We start from the raw sequence: 18930 nt of genomic DNA, 5'->3' as shown, positions 1-18930 counted from the left end.
TAAATTTCGAAATACGCAGATCCTATTAACACTAGAAGCGCCGCCGTCCCATTTTTGACCCAAACACAAGGTTGATTGTATATAACTTTTTTATTTGTTAATTTATGTAGATTAAATTTTTTTACTATTACCAATTTTACACCTTTATTTAATTAAATATATAAATAACTTTATAGCAGTCATACTTTTTGAAAAAAAATGAGATTTACCTAGAACTGCCGCTGGGTCATTTTTGTGTATTATTATTTTATTATTTGAGGGTATAATTTGACATATTTTCATGCCTCGGGGACGAGGTGGAGGGGAAAGGGCAATGCGGGGGCGGAAAAAAATTAAATAGTAGGTTTAGCAGTCAATGCCTAAGTTTTTAGGGTTCTGTAGCTTTTAAGGAAAAAAAACCCTTATAAGATCATTTTTTGTCCATCCGTCTGTCTGTGCCTTTATCTCAGGAATGCTTGGAGAAATCGAGTTGATATTCATATGAGTATATGAATATGAACTATATGACGATCTACAGTCCCTTGATTTCCTGAAAAAGCGCCCTTAAAAAAAGATATGACTATTTATATAGTAAAATACATGTATTTCGACACTATAAAGGGAATCAAATTAATAAGGTACTTTCAGTTAACTTAGAATTATGAAATTTGGCAGCTAGCATCTACATATAGTACTAGTACAGGAAAAAAATTGAAAACTATACATTTATGTATAAATCTTAAAAAATAATAGCCTGAAAAGTGTGGTAAAATTGGTGTCAGTACTAAATTTTGCCGCTAGTCCAAGTGAGGTATCAGATGAAAGGATGACTAAGCTAGGCTTGAATTTCAGAAAAACACTTGATACCAAATGTGGGCAATTGTAGGGTAGGTAGAGGGAACCTGGGAACCTAGTGCCTCCGCTGGCATTTTCCGCCGAATTCTGGAGGCATTACCACGCAATGTTATAAATCATCTGTGATGTATCACTGATGAAGAATATATTAATGCATTACTTGGCCTAATAATAATATTAACTAATTTCAATAACTTATAATTTTGTAAGAGTTATTCAGTTAGTTGTCACGACCTTAGAACGTATTAGAAATATTTGATTCTTTCTTTTTGTTTTATTTTTTGGTACTTTTATGTTTGTTAAAGAATAAGAATTGATTATTAAATATGGTCTACATATTTTACGAATTATTTTAATAATATTTTTTTTGTATTATACCAACAATCAACATAATAAGTAGAATGGGACAAATTTGTCACGACGGTGGTTCAAGGGGGGTGTCAATCTTCGGCACTTCTAGTGTTAATATGAACATAGACAATTTTAATAATTTCCGTAAATGAAAATTACATTATTATTACGAAGGCGTCAATATTTAAATGTAGGTTACATTTAAAGCCATATTCTTGAAAAGCCACAAAGGGGTTTCAAACAAATTACAAACAATTACTAGTAATTGTACATTTTAATAACCAGAATATTCCTTCAAACGATTAATTAATAGATTTCTTCTCAAGGCTAAACTGTGATTGCTTTTAACTATGATTTTGGTCCGTCGGTGAATTTAAATTAATGAATTCATGATAATTCATGAATAAAACATTTCTGTTCGAAGCAAAAATTGCGTGGCGATGTTCATTAATAAAATTTTGCACTGTCTCTTTGGTTTTTTTGAGTTTTTTCCCAGTCGAGAAAGTGAAATATCTATTTACGTTTATATTTCCATTTCTTTGCTCTGGTGTCGAGGTAAAGCGCGGCGTTGAGTTCTACCACTCAACACGCAATGCCTCCAGAATTCGGCAGAAAGTGGGGAACGGAGTGTCTTAACACTAAGTTCCCTCTGCCTACCGTGCTTGTGCGGGATACAGCGTGAAGCTGTATCTTTATTTTTTTTATTTTTGCACTATTTTACTAAATGCTGTGTTGAGAAAAAACCAGTTAAGTGCGAGTCGGACTCTCCTTTCGAGGCTTCCGTACCAATTTCAAACTTCCAGTCAACGGGAAGTAAAACTAATAAAAGTTGGTAAACTTAAGTTTGCATTCATTTTATGAAATAAAATTCAGATAGAAAATTGTAACGATTTTTTTCTCTATTAAATACCTTCGCCTTTAGCATCCGGATATTTATGAGTTTTCAAATTTCAAGTCATTCGGTGTAGTAGTTTAATTAAATTTAAATTATTTACTTTTGGCAAGGGAATAATGGACTAGATTTCAACATGTCATATTAATTTTGAAGTGAAGTTAAAGGTAACTTTTAAGCACATTCTGGTAAATGCCTTATTAAGAAATTATCATCCAGTAAAATTATGAAAATTACTTCTAAATGTACTTAGAAGCACTTTAAGAAAACGTCTAGACTAATATTGCCTAAATTAAGCGATTATTTGATATTCTAGTCCCGCTTTATCTGTAGAAATAAATGTAAATAATTCTGCGATAAAAAAATTAAATTGTAAAAGTATTTTAATGAAAAACAATTAAGAATTTTATTTGGAGCCGTGGCGCAGAGGCACAAGCGTAGGGTTGGAAACACAGGTTTTGGGTGCGATCTTCGATTCTCACTCGAGGAAGTTTGCTTGGAAGGTTCCCTCTGCCTATCCTGCTGTGTGCGGGAAATAGCGTGATACAGAAAACACATTTTTTATAATATTTTAAAAATCATTTCATTAAAATATCCAAAATTATTAATATTTCACCGAGTAATCCTATTAAAAGTTAAATTTCAGTAAAATAAATGAATCGTACATTTAAACTGTAGTTCTGTGTAATGACTTAGTAAAATAATACCTCAACTTTAAATTAGGTACCAGCGAACACAGACAAACTTTGTTCCATCCCATTGCCCATGGAGAACCTGTATTATATAATGAAGTTTATTTCGATGTCTAGCCCCAAAGTAATATACCAATTTAATTATATATTTTTCTTTCTTTTAAATTCTTGGGGGTAGCGGCCAGTCGTGGTGCAGGGGCACAAGCGTGTGACTATAAACGTGATAGGTTGGGGGTTCCCTCTTGAAGAAATCAGCAGCAGGGTAGGCGGGGGAACCTAATGTTAATACCCTCCGTTCCCCACTTTGGAGCATGGTGTGGCCAATTTGAATTCCGTCACCCAAAACGCAATACCTCTAGAATTCAGTGGAAAGTGAGGAAAGGAAATGAACGGAAGTGAAAGTGAGGAACGGAAGGAAACAGGAACGGAGCGTCCTAACACTAGGTTCCCAGGTTTCTTTGACCAATAATGTTTATATTACAGACGAGGCCGTTGCACCAGATACAGATCGGTTGGCTCGACACGCGGCGCCTCTCAACTCTGTGCTCGATCAGCACTACCTCTCGCCATTTCACTGCGACCTTCAGTGATGCCCACGACCACGCCCACGCAGGAAACTACCGAAACTGTTCTCATAGAAACGCAGTTAAATGATTTTAAAGTTAGGTATTAGTGGAATTTTAGGTTTTTTAGAAGATTTTAATGCTCAATATTATGAAATTGTTGTTAATTTTGTTAATATTTTAGATTAGTTATATTTTTTTAATAAGTTAGCTCAGGTATGAATATCTCCAAAACATAATGAAATTGTTTCTTAGTGTTTTAATAATTGGTGTTTAATAATTATTAAATTTGTATACAATTATTTCTCTGAAAATGTACATTAGTATATTTGAATTCGTTAAAAGTGTAGATATATGTGTATAGGTTCAAAGAATTAGATTTGTTAGAAATGTTGTTAATTTTTTTTAATAGCTTCCCGCACACGGTAGGGTAGGCAGAGGGAACCTAGTGTTAAAACACTCTGTTCCCCACTTACTGCCGAATTTTTGGAGTCATTGTGTGTTGAGTGGCAGAACTCAACGCCGTGCTTTGCCTCGACACCAGAGCGAAGAAATGGAAATATAAATTTAAATAAATATTTCATTTGCACCGGTGGGGATTTTAGTGAGATTTGAACCCGCCTTGAAATCATTGTTTCCGGTTCCGGACGGTTTCCAGGAAGAGCGGGTTCTAATCTCCGTACGTTTACTTTTAAATAGGTTTTCTAAATAATAATACTATTACCTATTCTTATAGGCTTTCTGATATAATTTATTATTGTAAATATTAACAAATCATATCTTTTAAGTTTATTTTAAAAAATATCTAATTACATGATGTTAAAATATTTAAGAATTAAGAAAATGTACATATTAACGCAATGATTACTATTAAAACGAATTATTAAACGTTAAAAACTGTATGTAATAAAATATAATAAACAATATATGTACTATATGCTATTAGAAATTAGTCTAGTGAAGATCAAATCTTCTAAAAAATTTAACTTCTTTCTATATATTTATGAAGAGATCGAAGAGTTTTCTTACTTCTATTTTTAGTACAGCTAAGTAAGCAGACAAAGACAGTACAGTTTTATATATCTGAACAGTTCTATTTCCCCGAATGGAACCTGAACCCACAATCCACTGAACCACATAGTCCAGTGGATTGTGGGTTCAGAACGACCTTGAAAATATCAAATATTTATATTACATAAATTGAATAGCAGTAAGGTTTCGGCTGCCAAATGCTGTGCCAATATCTCCAATGCGCTTAGAATTTATAGAATTTATTTATCTATATATATAAAAGGACTTGTCCTCACTGACTGAGGTAAGACGCACGCACAGCCGTAACCGCTGATGGTAGAAACGTGAAATTTGGACAGATGTTTACTTTCGTAATCTGGACATCCACTAAGAAGGGATTTTGAAATATTTTTACCCTAAAGGGGTGAAATAGGGGTTCAAATTTTGTATGGAAAAAAAATGAAATCGGCACCGATTTTTATAAAATTTGAAATCTAGATTTTTAAAAGTATTTAATTGAACACGTGTTTCATCGTTTTCTAGAATTTTCCCCCTAAGGGTGCAAATTAGGGGTTGAAAGTTTGTATAGATTTTATTTAAATCGGCACCAATTTTTATAAAATTTGAAATTCAGACTCTTAAAAGTATTTAATTGAACACATGTTTCATGGTTTTCTAGAATTCTTCCCCTAAGGGTGCAAATAAGGGGTTGAAATTTTGTATGGAAAAAATCTTTAAAACGCCACCGATTATTATAAAATTTTTAATTTAGACTCTTAAAAATATTTAATTGAACATGTGTTTCATGGTTTTCTAGAATTCTCCCCTAATTACGCAAGCGAAGCTGCGCGCGTCCGCTAGTATACAATAAAATCTTATACAGGGAAAAGAGGAAATTTAAGACTTAATTTTTTAAGTTGTTTGACTAAGCGATTTTTTTTATTTTTATCATTATACTATTTTCCTATGTTTCCCAGTTAGTATGAAATATATTTATTTATCAGCTTCACGCTGTATCCCGCAGACAACAGGGTAGTCAGAGGGAACCTAGTGGGGAACAGATTCCCCACTTTCCGCCGAATTCTGGAGGTATTGCGTGTTGAGTGACGTCTGTGTATCTTATAAGCCGGACTGGAACGACTGCTCTCATTGTGTGCCAAGTTGCGGATCTCTACGCCGCGCCGTGCTTTGAATCGTTGTCAGAGCGAGGAAATAAACATATTTAATATTTAATTTTTCTCGAGTGAGCATCGAACCCATAACCTTTCGCGTTTGGGGGCGTACCCTTATAGCCCTGCACCACGACTGGTCTCAATGGTATTTAATAAACATTAAGTTAATTATTACATAATTTATTATCGATATAAGTGTATTGGAAATGCAATAAATAAAATGTAAATAAATTTGTATAGCAATTAGTATCTATCCACTAGAATGATGAAAGATGTTCAATTAGTAATGTCGTATTTTGCATACATATGTTGAATGTATGTACGTAGAATGAAAATAAAAATATTTTCAAAAACTCTACGACTTTTATTTTAATAATCACTTAAAATCTTATATGAACGAATTAATTAATATTTTAACTTTTTTTTATAACAAGCAGTCTAATAAGCAACTACAGAAAAAGAGGTCAAGGAATATTGACTTTGTTTTGGTTATATATATATTTTTAATTATATTGAATTATTTTTATATAAGCAGAGGAAATCATATTATGATTTTTCACGCTGTAGCCTGCTGTATATAAGATGCATGAACAGACGTTCACATATTTTATTTATTTAGAAATATCTCTACACAGGCAAGTATAAAAGGAACCCTATGAAACCAAATCTGTGATCCCGTGAAAAGTATTATAAAAGTTGACATAAAAATAGGGAACATAAGTGTCTTAATGGGAACGATATGTTTTAAAACTAGAAAAAAAGTAAACATTTTTTATAAGAAAAACAATTGAGTGTTAAGAGACACATCGGGAAACCTCGGCTCTCGGCTCCTAACTTCGCATTTGAGACAACAGTATCGATAATACTAGAGAAAGAAAACGTTCGATGAGTGGACAGATGAAAAGAACTCTATACACAGACCGCAGGTCACAACATTTAAGGAAGGAAACATATCATAGTGCCAACCTCTCCCCATCCTCCTAATGTGAATCCTCCCTAAAGTTCCTTTCTCATCCTTCGTTAGTGATAAATCGTGAAATTAAAATATAATATATAACTTATGAGAAAGAATTATTCAATTTGTCCACAAGTATCCAGTCGTTGGCGTTCGAGGGTAACTTCTATCTCCACTTAAATCAATTTTATCGAGATGAAACTGGAAACCTTTATTTTTATCGTAATCTACATCTATATTTTATATATTGCCTATATTTTTTTATTGAAAATGTAGCTTTTCAATATGAAGTTGGTTATAAAATGAAAATATATTTCTATTATATTGGAAACAAAGGGAAATAAAATATATATTTACCACCAAGATCGTATGAGAGCCAATTTACATATACGAGTACATACATTTCTTATAGAAATACATTTCAGAGAACTATTTTGGACTATTTATCTTTATGAATGAATTATTATTTTTATTTCTTCGTTATGGTAACGAAGGCCTACCAAGGCAACAGGCCTTTAGCATCCAGTTCCCCGACTCAACACACAATGCCTCGAAAAATTTAGAACAAAGTGTTTTAACACTAGGTTCCCTCTTTATACGGGATACACCGTAAAGCTGCTTTAAAGATCTATAATATTTAAAAGATACAAATTTCTGTGCATCAGTGTTTTACGATAGAAAGGTTAATTCAATTTCTAAAGGGTTTATCCCTTCATATCTTGTTACGTTTCGATAGGAATATCCTTTGTACAGTGAAGAACAAAATTCATAAATATGTATTTAAGAGGCGTAGATAAAAATTTAAATATTTACTTTTTACCCACATACATAAAGTTTGATATGGATGTATAAAATAAAGATGAAATAAATATCAAGTATGAACTGACTGAACCTATTTTGATAAAGTAGCTTATATTTTTATGCATCTGCATGCGCTTGTAATTTATTGGCGTTTAGAAGTGTTTGGCAGGGGGTTAAACTTTCGCTAATATTATCAAGAATATATGAAAAAAATTGAGCTTTGTAATTTAAAGAAAGTTGGATACTATTTTTTGCACACTATTTGCCAAATAACTGCTGAGGTACTCACCACCTAAGATCCACATTCCTTAATAGTACTTACAGGTGTTGGGTGTACACGCACAATAACTTTCAGGCTTTATAAAACAAAGAAGGTCTGGCTACTACGGGCTCAATCTCTATTACAATATATTATAATGTTTATAATTGCCAGAATTAGAGCTTACGAATATGATAAGCCTTCTTCTATAAAATACTTTATTATAGACATCTAAAAACAGTAATTAACAAGTAAAATTGTGTTTTTTCCCGTTCCTGTAGGAATTTCGAAAATACCTCCCTTAGTGCCCCCACATGACAAATTTCATCGCCAAGGAGATCCGCCTGTCCGTTGTCTATCAGTTTCTTGGTAGTAAGGGTCCCTTATCTGGTATTGAGTTTAGTGATTAAATACTCCGTATTATTTTTTCTTTTTTACATTAGTTTCAACGTCATGTGCTTAATATAAAATGTAAAAAAATACAGGTTTTTTATTCCAACATACTTTGTTTATTAAAATTATTTATCAAATTGTATTAGTATTAGTTCGTACTTTACAATAGCACCTGCAACCTGAAAATTATAAAATATATATCTTTTTATTTTTGATAAAATATATTGATGAATTGGAAGTATAACAATTCTTTTAATTTTGGTTTTAAGAATTAATAAACTGTAATATTCCCTTAAAAATGGTATAATATTAATATTTTTCTTCAAGATGTAGAGGCCAGTCGTGCCGCAGGGACACAAGCGTGTGCCTGTAAACGCAACACGTTGTGAGTTCGATTCCCACTTGAGGGAATGAAATATTTAATATTACTATTTATTCGCTCTGGTAACGAGCAAAAGCGCGGCGTTGAGTTTCACTATTCTACTAACTTCTCGAGATTCCTTCTGTATACTGTTTCATTAAAATTTTCGAGACCAGTAAGGAAGAAACGTTTTTAAGGAAATACAATTTTATATTAGGTATCTTTAAACAACATTAAATGTATATAAATGCTTAACGAACCTCTAAGAGCTTCTGCCGATCCAAAGAAAAAAAGCCCATCCCGCTTAAAACCACGTCGTCGTGGCTTAATTGATTTTTAAGCCTTTTTATCTGAAAACCTCAAAATTTCTTTGTGAAAAGTAATATTTTATTTAACTGAGCGCTTTTAAAAGTTATAAAATATGGGTTTTTACGGATTTAGTACGATTTTCAATATAACCTAAGATCCCAGTGCCCTACTTTTAAGTTAGTAAGTATGTGTACAGTCTTAATGATATATTAGACTAATAATACTCAAAATGTCAGCTTCGTTAAAATGACGTGGGTCTGGGGGTCCAGGGATCTCAGTCTACTATGTTGTATGTCCTTTCATAGAAACCATGAAGGTGATGGTTATACGTTCGATGTCTACTCAGAAGACACAGCGTTGAGTTGCGCCACTCAACCTGCCTCCTGAATTCGGTGGAAAATTGGATACGAAGTGTCTGAACACTGAGTTACCTCTGCCTAACCTGCTTTATGTGGGATCTCGTGTGTACCTAAATAAATAAATAGTAAATAATATTTTACACATAACTCTATTATTTAAAAACAAAATGGAGAAAAATGGAGAAAGGAAGTGTCTTCAAGGAGAACGGAGTATCTTAACATTGGGTTCCCAGGTTCCCTCTGCTTATCCTACTATGTGTGAAATATAAATATGAAATATTATAACATGAAGCAAACAAAAACCATACCTCTATATTATCGGACGTACTCGGACAAGAATACAAGAAAGGTAAAGCCCGCTTTGAATGAAGGTTCACATCAGCCGCTGCAAGAACCACGCTGCACGCTCGAAAGAGTAACCAGCCCAGGGAATAGAAGTAGTATATATAGTTAATTAATGTCCCATCTAGTTGCCTGGAATATAAAATAATTATATTATAAAATAATTATATTAGGGTAGACATAGAGAACGTAGTGTTAAGACATTCCGTTTCCCATTTATTGCCGAATCCTGGAGGTGTCATGTGTTGAGCGTCGAAACGTTGGCGGAACTTAACGCCGCGTTTTGCTTCGAAACCAGAGTGAAGAAATGGGTATTTACATTTAAATAAATATTTAATTTCCTCGAGTGAGGATCGGACCCACTTGTGCCTCTGCAGTACAATTGGCCTCAATATACAATTTTCTTATTTTATAACTTTTTCTAGTTTAATATTAAAAAACTGTTAATTACAGTTGTCTATATTCAAGTGTTTTTATTTAATTTAAATTGATAACGTCTCTAAGTATCGTAGTTAAGTCGAAAGCTACTTGAGCGATAATAACTGCTGTACAAAGCGAGGGCCTCGTTTAGTTGAGAATCTGTTCCAGTTAGACTCGTATAAGTGTTTACATTTAAATAATAAAGGAATTAAATAGGTATTACTAGGCAATTTTCCAGTATTTTTTAAATAACTCTTATAGTTAATTACAATTAATATTAATAAAAATCAGCTTCACGCTGATTGAGCTGAGGGAACCTAGTTTTAAGACAACACCCCGTTCCCCACTTTCTGCCGTATTCTGCAAGCATTGCGTGTTGAGTTGCAAAACTCAAGGCAACGCTTTACCTCAGCTCCAGAGCGAAGAAATGTGGGGATCGAACCCAACCGTCGCGTTACAGTCACACCCTCGTGCCGCTGCACCAAATAAAAATAAATTAAGTAATAAAATTAAATAATATTAATAACTGTATAAGTATTTCGACGAGGTCCAATTAGATATTTACTTACGAGAATTATTATTTTAATAAATATTTTTTTAAAGTAATATAAAATAATAATAATTAAATCTTACCCTATACCCAAAAACAATTGTAGACATATAAAATATAAATTGTTCAAATTCGATAGCAACACTAGAGGACCCAATTCCTTATCAACTCTTCTCACTAGCGCCGATTGCTTGACATACGCTCGACGTATTTTACGCCAAATATTTATTTTATAGTAGAAATCTATTTTGGCCTGTAAAATATTTTTATATTATTTTCTTATATTACGTTGCCTATCCCGCTGTATCCCGGTAGGCAGAGGGAATATAGTGTTAACACACTCCGCCGAATTCTGGAGGCATTGCGTGTTGAGTGGCGGAACTTAACGCTGCGCTTCGCCTCGAAACCAGAATGAAAAAATCCAAATATTTAAAATTTCATCTCCTCAAGTAGGAATTGAACCTAAAACCTGTCTTGTTAACGACCTAAGACTTACGGTTTCCTCGTCCAACTAGAATCATATAGCACGATTCTTTTTATTGTAACATTATTCTTACCCAAGACTAACCTTTTTAACACTCTTATCACGTTTCTCATATCTAACAACAAGTTTGACGAAGGAATTCATCCTGTGGTAACGCGACGCCAGGCCCATGCTTACCAAAATGATTATCAGGTCTTGAAAGTTCCATAGGATTGTTGCTGATTTACTCAGAATGAATATTGGTATTGCTAGCCAGAGTGTGTACTCGTCTGTGGAAATTAAGTAAGTTTAAATGAGTTTTTCTACTGAATTAGGAGGGGTCTCTGTGGACCAATGCAATGTAAGCTGTAAGCATGATGGTGGTCTATTTAGAAGAATTCATAATTTTCAATTGAAAATCAAAATTATTATGAATTCAGTGTTTCTAAGACAGGAAATCTCCGTCCTAGAAACACTTTGCGCTTCCCCACTCAACACGGTTTGTTTTGAATTTAGGCGGAAAGCGAAGAAAAGAGTGTCTTAACACTTAGGTCTAACTTTGAGTTAGAAATATATGTTATACTAAATAAAATTTAGGAATATAAAATTTCAAAAACATTTAAAAATAAAAGTAAGTTCACTTTATTTCTAATATTTTAATATGCCTTTGATAACATGAAAATGGAATAGTAAGAGAAAAAGTGCTAAATAAAGAAATAGTAATTATTACTTACAGGGTTGTAATAAAAATCCATGAGAGGACAAGATGTATCGTTGAAAATATTCTTCCCGTGGACAATCGAAGCCCGTGGCGGACATCATACTTAACATGTGCTCCACTAAAGCGAAACAGATAATTTTAAATATTTCCCTCTCCCGAGTGGGAATCGAACCCACTACCTCATAAGGTATAATACAAGCATATTATATTAGAAGTTGATGCCACCTTGGCGCAGTGGAACAGCGCCTGAATGTAAATGAAACGGTCATAGGTTCGGTCCCCACTCGGGGAAATGATGGTATTTGATATTTTCAATTTTCCGCTCTAATAGAGAAAGCACAATCTCGAAATTTTAGTGTGGGTGACGAAAAGAGTGCCTTAACATTAGGTTCCCTCTGCCTCTCCTGCTATGGCTCCGGGGAAAAGGCGAACAAAACCTTAAGAGAAACGACATGCCACTTTTCCACCATTTCGTCAAATCTATAAAATTTTCAAGTAAATTGTGAAATAAAAATCCATATTCATTTGGATTTGTATGATATATTGAAACATGCATGCTCTAAGCGATGTTTTATCTAGTAGGTAAATGCAGAAACGATTTCACACAGCGCTCCAAGCATCTTGTACTATTTACATACAGGAAAATTTAAGGAAGGTGAGTTTAATGCGATTTAAAGTATTGAAAGATAAGACAATAGGAATTGGCTAGAAAAGAATTTTTATGTTATACGGTAGGTGGATAACGGTGGGACTCAACACTATTTTCTTTATCCTGCTTATTAAGAGCAGAAAGTGTGTGGATGACGAAAACAAAGAAGTAAAGCTTTAAATCATAAAATAATTATTACACATATCTTTGACGAATAAATATTCCAAATGACTTACCAATAGCACAAACTGCTACGAAAATAGAAACAAATATGACTCGTCTCCTTATAGTGGCATCCGGGGCGAAGTATAAGCTGTGAACCTCCGATTGCAACCAGTACGAAGACAGGCTCTGCCAAGTCTTGACAGTTCTCCAGGACAGTATCAGAGACAGTAGTGCATTCCCGTAGAAGATTGAACCAGATAAACGAGCTGTTAGGTTACCTTTTAAAGATAATTGGGTAAGATAAATTACTACTTATATAAGCTGTATCCCGTACACAGCAGAGTAGGCAGAGGGAACCTAGTATCGGCAAGGCACTCGGTTCCCCACTTTCTTCTGAATTCTGGAAGCATTGCGTGTTGAGTGGCAGAACTCAACGCCGCTCTTTGCCTCGACATCAGAGCGAGGAATGGAAATATAAACGTAATTAAATATTACACTTCCCCGGGTGGGGATCGAACCCACAACCGTCTCAAACAATTAAAGTTTTAACTTTACTTTATTATGTTAGGGTAGATAGAAAAGTAAGCATTTTAATATTACAATTATAAAGTAAAGCTACGTTTGAGCTTAATAAGGTTCATAAATTGGATTGTCATTTTATTAGTCACTTCTTTTGCGTATTTGAAGATTTAAATTAGGGTCACGTCCGACATTACCTCCTGCCCCAAATTCTAGGTCTAATTTATCTTAAAAATAATTAAAATTCTTAAAAGAATTTAAATTCCTATTTCCGTTCCGTTTTGACAAATATTTTCTCGAGACACGTCATGGCGAGGGGGCACAAGTGCTTGACTGTAAACATGACTAGTTGTGGGTTCGATCTACGCTCGAGGAAACAAAATATTTCACGTTTTCATTTCCTCCCTCTGATAACAAGGCAAAGGGCGGCGTTAAATTCCGCCATTTAATACGCAAAGCCCCCAGGATTCCACAAAAAAAAAATCAGTCAACGATTACATAACTTACCACCTCCAGATGAATTAACAGCGTGTCCAGTTAGAAGTCGCACCAACTTCCATATAGCTCCAACTTCAATAATTATCAACATGGCCAACAGTACCAAAGACCAGATAAATGCAATTCTTCCTCCATACGTTGGTATACCGAACCAACGAGCGATTGTGAATATTTTAGTCATAGTTGGTAGGAATATCTGAAATTATACATTTTGTTAGTCTTCGTGGCGCAGTGTACAATTGTGGATAGCAACGGTTGCGGGTTCGATTTCCGTCTGGGGAAATTAATTATTTTCATGGTACGCTCTGGTAACAAACCAAGCTTGACATTACGACACTCAAATCTCGAAAATGAGGTGGAAGTTGAGAAACGGTGTCATGAGACTCTTGACCCTGGCCTGGTAGGGTTGGTGGTTTTAAGGTAAGTTGGTGATTTATTACTGTGTGGAATTATTACATGATTATTAATTTGAAATAAGATTTTATTAAAAATTAAACACAAAGTTGTGCCTTAAATTATGTTATTTTCTTACATCGTGCTTACGAATTTTATTCTTAAAGATGTTTTCCTTGTGCATTGTTACGACTGGATTTCATTGTACCTGGAACGAAGTGGAAGCTTTTAAGATTAAATACCCTACAAATGAAAAGCTCCTTCACTGAAAATATGTTTTACCCGTTTCTCCGTCTGTCAAGGCCATTTACTCTACCTACCTACCGTTATGGAATTCGAAAAATAAAAAATTGCAGGTATTTAATGAAAAAAATATACAAACTAACTAAATATAATTTTAGTTAATTCCATAACAAATATGCATATACCGCAAAGTTTGAAAAAGTTTTTAAGTTCTACTTCCTTAGAATTGGTACTAAAGCCTCAATGGGCAAATCTGACTCCGATTATATCTTTTTCTTTACATATTTTCAATATTTTTCTTCGTATTCTTAATATTGGTTATTCATGAAACAATAGAACAGTATCTGCCTCAACGTGAACGCGCAACTACCAACAGTTGTAAGTTCGATATCAATAGAAATAATAATTTATTTCCATTTCCCCTTCTTCTTTTTATTCTTCTAAGTTCCACTTATGACATGCAATATTTCAAATATGGGCAGAGTACTGATACTCACGTTTTCAGGATTCTCTCTGCCTACCCTGTTATGCGGGAATCAGCTCGAAGCTGAAAAATAATTACCAATATATATCGAACTTTTTCTATGCAATAATGTCGATGTTACTGATCTGTGGAATAAATTATTACAGAATAAACAAAAGTCCATTCACAATAATTTACAGAAACTACTTATTACAGCACTTAACACTTTACTTTCGAAGTGTACTAAATTAACTTTCCTAGGTATTATTATTTGAATTTTAAGTAAAACAACAATTTACTATTATATGGCATCCATTTTCTTTCATAAGTACATAGTATGTCAATTTTAATGTTATATTTCTTTTAATGGTATGTTTTTTATTGTTTAGTTAGCTTAACTTTTAGGGTTCGATTTTAAAATATATATATTAACATTATTTCTTACAATTCTTAATTTTTTAAATTTTTTGAAAAGTTCTCAGTTTAAGAAAATATAGAGGTTAAAAGTGTTAGATTAAAAGATCATTTTTTATTTTAACTAGCAAAAAAAAAAATAAAAAAATCCGCAAGCAATGTATTTTATAATTTGCAGCTCTTAAACTACTAAGCTGATTTTTATATAACTTGTCTAAAAACCCGGACTTAAATATGTTCCTTAATTCAGGAGCTACAGTGCCAGAGACAAACACGCGCTTGTTACAATTTATTTATGTTGTTAGTATATCTATAGGGAGATTTTTACAAATTTCCGCTACCCAAAGATAATTGCTAACAATTATCGTTTGGTAAGAGATTTTGATGTAGTTTGATGAGAACGTATGGCTTAGTGATCAGATCGCTCGGACGGCTTCCAGGCGCAGGTACAAATCTCTGTACGTTCATACTTTTATACGTTTCCTAAATCAATATTTCTCTTTCATAAGTGTGGATTACCATTTTAAAAATATTCTAAAATGTAATAATTTAATTCTTTGCATATAATTAGATATTTTAATATATACAAAGTGTCTAGGATATATAATCACTTACGTAGTTATAAATACGCATCTTTTTTCAAACTACCTCACAATTGGTTGATTTATTGGTTTTTATTTTTTAGTGATTTTTTTTTGTTTTTGGATTTGTTTAAATTATTTGTATTTTTGTATACTATTTATGTTTTCTTTAACTTAATGTACTTAGGAATGGGCAGTGGTCACACAAGTCAAATCGGGTTTAAGACCGCGATGAATAATTAATTTTAATGTACTTTGTTATAAATAAATAAATGAATAAATAATAAAAAAATATATATAATATATAGAAATACAAACAACTCACAAATGCTATTGAACAATCGATCACCAAAATTCTTACAAAATCCCACAAAAAGTACTAAAATATTTTTAAAATTGAATTCTTTTGTACATTTCTAATATAAAAGTTTTATAATGAAAAATAAAACGTTTGAAACGAATCACTTCATATTGAAAAGTAAAGCACCGCATGTTTAGAACCTATTGATTTCCATGAACTGTGTGTATGCCTCATTGAAATTGTTTATTTGTATTTGATTTTCACTTATTTTAAATTGCTAGGCTAATAGTAGAGGGAAACGCAGCCAGACTTTCGTTATAATCTATCTATATATATAAAATCGAAAGGTCACTCACTCATCACGAAATCTCATAAACTACAAGTGCTAGGAATCTCAAATTTTGCATAGGAGTTACTTATAGGACGTAGGTGCTCGCTAAGACGGGAATTTACAATATTCGACTTCTAAGGGGTTGTTTTTGGGGTCGAAAGTTTGTATGAAACTTCGTTACTACAAATGCTAGGAGTCTCAAATTTTGCATAGACGTCACTAGGACGTAGTCATGGAGACAGAAATTAATAATAACATAGTTCACGCGGGTGTAACCGCGAGCGGGCCGCTAGTTATATATAAAATCTGAAATTTATTATGCGCATACCCCCCAAACCCCAATGCTGGTACTATAAAGGAATATGAAATTTAGATGGTGGTGGTCACCTTCGCAATTATTAGGTTACTTTCGTTCTTAAGCCCTAAAATAATACAAAATCTTATGAATATAATATAGTAGAGTTACAACAAGAAGAGGAACGGAGTGTCTTAACACTAGGTTCCCTCTACCTACCCTGCTGTGTGCGGGATACGACGTGAAGCTGATTACAATAAGAAGAATTATCCATATTTATATTTTCAATTTTGAATAAGAAAAACCGTGACAGCTTCAACCAATTTAACAGAAGAGGAGGTTCTCAATTGGTTCTACTGGTGTCTTTATTAATATACTACTTATTTAAATTAAATTAAAATATTCCTTATAAAGATTTAATTTTATTTTATTTAGAAATTAAAATTGGTATACGAGTATAAACAAGTTATGTAAGTCCATCTGGTGTTGCGGTAATAATTTATGCTTGTATCCAATTTACGCTTGATGCCTTTAACGCTCATATAAATATGTATAAAGTCGTATAAATAAATTAAGCTTTTGAATTATTTTACGGCATTTGAATGGAAATATTTTATAAAGGTGTACTTAGTTGAAATCGCGTAGGTAGCAAGTTCAATTTGTCAATAAATCCAATAAAAATCCATGTCTTAATAAGCCTTATTTTCCAACTAGTGGACCCAGACGCGGCTACGCCTGCTTCAACTATAACAATATTTATTAGATATATTCATGAAATTATTTTCAATTCTCAATAGAATTAGTAAGAAAATATAAGCTCAAATAATCAAAAAGAATAATAAGTAGATACACATTATTAGAAAAAATTATCTGAGTTATTGAAATGAACTAACGAAAGGATTAAAAGTAACTAAAGGATAGGTATTCTTAATATTAGAAAAAGTACCTAAAGTTTTCCGTGCGTGCGTACATAAATATCGACTCTACGAAATAACAAAACATTTCTCTCTATTAAGTAGGATAATTTTAGCGGGCAATATCAAATAAAATAAGAAGAGAATCAAAGTGTATTTTAAATTAATTATAAACAACAAATAAAGTTCGAAAATGTATGAAAATTGATAAAACCGTCAACGTCATCTGCCCGTTCGCGTCGGTCATACTGTGCCGCCCGCTAGGTGGCTAGGTCATTTGGAATCAGTGACATGTCCTTAATTATTTATTAGTATGTTATACAGTAAACTATAATTTCAATCTAGATAAAATGCTAAAAGGGACTATTATATTTATTTTCATAAGGATGAATATCAAAACGTCGCGGTAGCGGTCGCGTAGCAACGACGGTTGTTATTAACATGGCAGAATAAATTGCATGTCAAATTAGAATGTACTTTAAAATATATTAGTATATATGTGTAATGTAATGTTATATAGCCTATAGCACTTCTGAAGAATGCAGCTTTCATACAAAACAAAAACAATGAAAATCGGACCAGTAGATCCAGAGATCTTAGCGTTCAAACAAACAAACAAACAAACAAACTCTTCAGCTTTATTATATTAGTATAGATGAGTTGTTATGGTGTTTATATATTTTTTTATATGAAAATTTAAGATATTACGTGCTTAGACCGTCATTAGAATGATAATCACTCTCCTTGATGGATATCGGAAATTTAACCATCCTCCAAACAGATACGATAGTGAGACATCACTGTGCTATGGCCTCTACCTTCTATTTATGGAACATGAAAAATATTTTTCCCAAAAAAAGATAAAATCAGAGTTTTGCCTGTTACCATCTCGGAAAGTTTAAATTTAAATAGCCATAAATCCACGTAATGAGGTAACTTGGCCAGAGTTGGCCTCTCTGTCCAAGTATAAAATGCAGTACGAAATTTGTCACACTGGCCGACAATGTTAAAAAGTTTGGGGGAAAACTTGTAATTTAGTTGAAATTGCTTAATAAACTTTATGGTTGTAATGTTGTTTTTTTTCTATCTTTATTTATGTCAAATAAACAATATAATGAAAATTATTTTTTTCATGTAGCTACCTATATTACAGCTTTAATTTCAAATTCATTCTTATTCTATGCCCAATAAAACACTTTCCTTGCGTATTTAGTGTCGAAACTCAACGCTCTTCTAGCGAGAGCGAAGAAAATTAAAACCTTAATTATTTAATTTCCTCGAGTGGGAATAGAACTTGTCGTGTTAGTCAGAAATTGTAATATTTTTTTTAAATAATTAAATGTGACTGACTACTTTACATTTAAGTTGTCTAGTCGAAAAAAATATTTTTCTATACAAACTGGTACTGTTGACCAACCTTAGTTTTTTTTTGTCCTTAAATTGACAGAAGGAGAGAGGAGAGTTTATCATAATAAAGATTCATACACAAAACAATCTAAGTTCATATCACTACACTAAATACTATATATGTACATATATAATACTGGTATAAAACTGCATTTATAGCATTTGACATTCAAATAAATTTGGTTTCTATTTTGGTATAGCCATAAGCTGACCTCATGTTTTCTTGATGTGTTCACATAAGGTCAATTCTGGTGTCTAAATTTAACGTTACTTTAGATTTTCTCTTGGTGTTAATTTACTGCCTTCTCT

General features: G+C 32.8%; 2 protein-coding genes across 3 annotated transcripts in view; one reads left to right on the top strand and one right to left on the bottom strand.

Moving 5' to 3' along the window:
* The window catches only part of 5-HT2A (5-hydroxytryptamine receptor 2A), a 67189-nt gene extending 62581 nt beyond the window's left edge, over positions 1 to 4608 (top strand). For both annotated transcript variants that reach the window (XM_085193243.1, XM_085193242.1), the window contains exon 10: positions 3253 to 4608. In XM_085193243.1, the coding sequence (XP_085049369.1) occupies positions 3253 to 3442 (190 nt within the window). In that variant the 3' untranslated portion in view covers positions 3443 to 4608. The remainder of the gene's footprint in view (positions 1 to 3252) is intronic.
* A 3404-nt stretch (positions 4609 to 8012) lies between these two features.
* LOC146534327 (gustatory receptor for sugar taste 64a-like) lies at positions 8013 to 13469 on the bottom strand. The gene is made up of 8 exons (XM_085192758.1): positions 13289 to 13469; positions 12334 to 12540; positions 11462 to 11566; positions 10833 to 11017; positions 10348 to 10517; positions 9261 to 9426; positions 8545 to 8634; positions 8013 to 8102 (listed from the first exon to the last, which is right to left on the bottom strand). Exons 1-8 carry the CDS (start codon positions 13458 to 13460, stop codon positions 8049 to 8051), a joined length of 1149 nt encoding a protein of 382 aa, XP_085048884.1. The 5' UTR covers positions 13461 to 13469; the 3' UTR covers positions 8013 to 8048.
* Positions 13470 to 18930: the final 5461 nt, after the last annotated feature.

Source organism: Heliconius melpomene, chromosome 11, assembly GCF_056956725.1.
Source record: "Heliconius melpomene rosina isolate 202511_hmr_F chromosome 11, ASM5695672v1, whole genome shotgun sequence".
NCBI lineage: Eukaryota > Metazoa > Arthropoda > Insecta > Lepidoptera > Nymphalidae > Heliconius > Heliconius melpomene.
This window is presented reverse-complemented; position numbering and strand designations above follow the sequence as displayed.

Excerpts from the sequence above, each read along its gene's own strand:
- LOC146534327 (XM_085192758.1), bottom strand. The coding sequence starts at position 13,460 with ATGACTAAAATATTCACAATCGCTCGTTGGTTCGGTATACCAACGTAT. Across the intron at positions 12,541-13,288 it reads TGTTAATTCATCTGGAGGTG|GTAACCTAACAGCTCGTTTA; the intron begins GTAAGTTATGTA and ends TATCTTTAAAAG. Across the intron at positions 9,427-10,347 it reads CAATTGTTTTTGGGTATAGG|GCAACTAGATGGGACATTAA; the intron begins GTAAGATTTAAT and ends TTTATATTCCAG.